Raw genomic sequence first — 4288 nt, 5'->3', positions numbered from 1 at the left:
TAGAATCAAACATAGTGATATTACGTTTAGACTCAAATTGAACCTCTGTCATACGATGATAATATTTCTTTTTATCGCGTTAATATCATTTTTTTTTTTATAATTCGAAATTATTGATCGTAGAGAATTAATGATATTTAATAACTAATTTAATACGTAAATATTAATCATATAAATGTTATATATCATTTATAATTTATGCTGTTAGATTTTTTTTTTTCTTTTTTTTTAATGCGATTTTTTGAATGTCGATTGTGATTTGTGAGTGAAGAGAAATTTGCTCAAACTTGATCGCAATTGATCGTAATGATTGAGGATCACCTCACACTGGCCGAAGATACGTACTTTTAAATATAAAAACAAATGGGAAAATATATTAAAACGAAAATGACAGATTCTAACAAGTTATTTCTTTTATTACGAATAATAAGATCAATCGCTTGAATGATATAGGCGACTTTAGATGTTTTTATTAAATCAAATGTCATAAACGAAAATGAGGATGATAAACGCAAAAATACGAGCTTTTTTTTTTTAAAAAAAATTACTTTTTACTTTAATAGATAAATTCGTTTATTGATAATAATAATTGATAAGATAATAATAGATAAGATAATAATTGATAAGATGATGATATTAATATTGTACGTTAACATAAAAAAATTTGGTATAAAAAAAAAATAATAAGAAAACTAAACTTTTAGATCATTCCATGATCTTTTAATATTTGCTCAGAAACATCCCACAATTTCTTTGCAATTTCTTGATCGTAAGCGATTTTATTTGGTTCATCCTCAATTCCTTCATTATAGTAATTTCCCGTCTCGAGAGAAAATACAGGATAAAGAACGTTGATGGCACCTTGTTCAGCTGTTATCTCAGCTCCAGTTATTTTCACAAGTATTTTAAATAAAGAAGTAAAAAAAGGGCTACTCAATTGAGTAATATTTGTATGAATTACGCCAGGGTGAATTGAACATGTCGTAATATCTATATACATATATATATAATAAAAAGGTTAAAATCATTTTTCTTATATGATAATAAAAATAATTTAATACTTACTTTCACTTTGAACAATACGACCTAATTGTTTGGCAATAATAATATTCTTTTTTTTTTTTTTTTAAGGAAAAATAAAAATATATAAATAAATAAAAGATTTTATTATTTAAATAAACAATCTTTGATATCGCTTACCATCAATTTAGAATTTCCATAACCTTTAAAAGGATGCCAATAATTATTTTTTTCAAGGTTTAAATTATCAAAATCAATTTCGCCAAATTGATTGGCCACTGAAGTAGTAAATGCAATTTTTCCAGGTAATTCAGCGGAAACCGATCTTTTCATCGTATCCAATAACGACCAAATGAGTAAAAATGGTGCTAAATGATTAACCTAAAAATAATGTATAATAAATGTTAAAAAGCGAAACAAACGACTTGCAAAAATAAATAAATAAATAAATTACTTGAAATTGTAATTCAAAGTTATCTTTCGTTTTAATGACTCGACTTTGTACACCTACACCTATAAGATATACCAAACAAATAAATAAATAAACGTGTCGTTTAGTCATAATGTTATTAATCTAATCCGGTCATGATCAATTAAGTTGACTTTTCACAACTATAATTTCATTAAAACAGTATTGATTTGACCGCGCAGTATTATTTTTCATTTTTTATTTACCTGCATTATTAATTAAAATATGTAATTCTCCAATTTCATTGATGAACTTGTTGGCAAAATTTTTTACACTTTGTAAATCTGCTAAATCCATTTCCCAAATTTCAACATTATTTGCATTTCCGTTAGAAGATTTAATATATTCTAATAAATTATTTCCTTTCTCTATATTACGAGCTGGTAAAATCAATCTCTTGGGATTAAATCCAGCTAAAATTCTCGCCATTTCTTTACCGATGCCTTAAAATAAAATAAAATTATTTGTTATATTTAAGCATAATTTTAATTTGAGAAAAAAATATTTTTTTACCATCAGTTGCACCAGTAAGGATTATAACATGTTTTGATAAGTCGAGGTTATCTAATTTAAGTGGCATTTTTTTTTTTGAAATTGACAAGAATTTTTTTTTTCAAAGTGAAATTTTTTGAGCTTTATATAGGTTATTTTCTATGAGGAAAAATTAATGAGTACAAAATATTATAAATATTGATACTGATACAATGATAAAAAATGATTGGACAATTATTTATTAGTTACTCGGCATTTCACATTGGCGAAGTGCCGAGTAACTGCGGTATTTGCAAAAAGCAACGTGATTGGTGAAACCGATAGTTCTGCATTTATGAGGCCAAGATTAGCCGAGTGGCCGAGTAGCTGTATTATTGGTCCTATAATTAAATCTATAAATAATCTAATTTTAAACTTTTATTAATCAAGATTTTTCCTTTTCTTTCTCTAATGTAATTTTTTTCCGTAAAAAAAAAAATCCTCTTCATTTCTTAATATTATGAACCGCCTAAAATATCTACCCAAATGAAAATCATTTAATTTCACTTGACAACTATAGCATTTATCAAGAGCTGTGGTGCTACCACGGATTTTATAGCAGATGATTAAAAGTAACTTCGTTAATTAACTGTAATGTACAGCCTCTCTTGGAGCGTCTGTAGCAACCAATAAGACAAAAATTCTACTACTGTACAAGTTTGAACTAGAAATTCAATTATTCTAAAAGGATTTACATGCGGGAAGTGTACAAAGGTAATAGGTAAATATCGGTAAAATATAGAGTATTTTTATTATTGAATTACTTTATCACGAATTACTAAAAGCTAAGAGGGTTGAATGTTTATGAAATAATATATAACTTGTTAAAGAAGCCAATGGAATTTTATAGCAACGTACCACGAACTGAGATGCTCGTTATGCTATTACTCCATAATGCGCATTTTCTTCCAAACTTGCCCGAGGAGAACGTGCGCTTCTTTCTCATTTGCATTCTTTAGACGGCTAGCGGGTACTTACGAACGAGAATTCATTTATATAATTATACCGTGTTAAAGTCGGACGAGATTCAACTATAATAACAACATGCTTTTATAATAAAAATATATCTAATACATATCAACTAAAATAAATACGCTTACTTTTCTTTCCATGTTATCGTTTTGGCCAGTTGAATTAAACACATTTTTTCTAATTTATTGTCGATTCTAAACCGCGAAGCATAGTTTTAATATATTAGACTTATTTGTTTTTGATTGCATTACTTCAGAAATTAGAAATCGTTTTAACAAACCTTTGATAAGCTTATGAAAAAAAAAATATTCTTTTGAAGTCATCAGTATCCATGGAAATTCGTAATACTGGAGGAAAAAAAAACAATAAAAAACTATTATAATGATGTTAATAAATTTATAGTGTAATAAATAAGATAAGATTAATATGACCTCCATTTAAACTTTCACTATCATCCGTTTCATTACGATTTACTTAGTAGTTGGCTCATTTATGTATGTTATGCCTCAGGTGTCGATTTACGTCAGATGACAACTATAATTTTTTTAAGAAGGCAATTTCTACAAATATAAATCTGAATTATATATTTACAAATATGACTAATAAATTTAACTGGCCAATAAAATAAATTAATACTGAAAAATTTAATGTTTAATATAACATTATTTACAATAAATAACTCAATATTTAAAATATTTATTCCAGATTTCATCTGAGGCACAACATGTATATCGAAAAAAATAATAAAATTTCGTGAACTAATTTCAGCGTTGCATTATTAAATTATAAATGATAAAATATCTATGAATCGTATTAATAGAAGAGAAAGAATGAGCAGCTCTATCTTTGTAACGGAATATTTAATTGTCAACCGGGAACGATGATGTATCTGTAAAAAACTTCGTTTTATCGTTTTATCTTGTGACTTATAATTACCTTTGTTTTTTAATTCAGCAGTGCGTTAACTATAAAGGGTCCTCAACCCTAAGTAACTGTCAATCGCATCATCATCACTATCGTTAAATGGTATTACAAAAAACCCTGGAAAATAATTATTTATTGAAGTTTAACATAAATTCGTGACATTTCATCCTATTGATTACTATTTCCAATATCTACATTTTTTATATTAATAAGAAAATACAACATGTAATAATCATATGATTTGTCATTTTGTATTGAACTCGCCTCCAAAAAAAAATGGGGATTCATTTTGCCGGGTTACATATAATATTATGGATGTGACAATTAATGGGCGACAATTAGAGGTTTTTTTTACATATACAGTAAAATTTC

At 26.5% G+C, this 4288-nt stretch overlaps 1 protein-coding gene across 1 annotated transcript; it reads right to left on the bottom strand.

The window, feature by feature from the left end:
• Window positions 1–536: 536 nt before the first annotated feature.
• OCT59_015288 (uncharacterized protein) lies at window positions 537–2143 on the bottom strand. Its single transcript, XM_025312672.2, has 6 exons — window positions 2003–2143; window positions 1696–1932; window positions 1475–1533; window positions 1201–1401; window positions 1066–1111; window positions 537–990 (listed from the first exon to the last, which is right to left on the bottom strand). Exons 1-6 carry the CDS (start codon window positions 2067–2069, stop codon window positions 701–703), a joined length of 900 nt encoding a protein of 299 aa, XP_025188993.1. The 5' UTR covers window positions 2070–2143; the 3' UTR covers window positions 537–700.
• Between the last annotated feature and the right edge of the window lie 2145 nt (window positions 2144–4288).

This window comes from Rhizophagus irregularis, chromosome 23 (genome assembly GCF_026210795.1).
Source record: "Rhizophagus irregularis chromosome 23, complete sequence".
Classification (NCBI taxonomy): Eukaryota; Fungi; Glomeromycota; class Glomeromycetes; order Glomerales; family Glomeraceae; genus Rhizophagus; species Rhizophagus irregularis.
The sequence above is the reverse complement of the archived record's forward strand: the minus strand, read 5'-3'. Positions and strand labels throughout refer to the sequence as shown.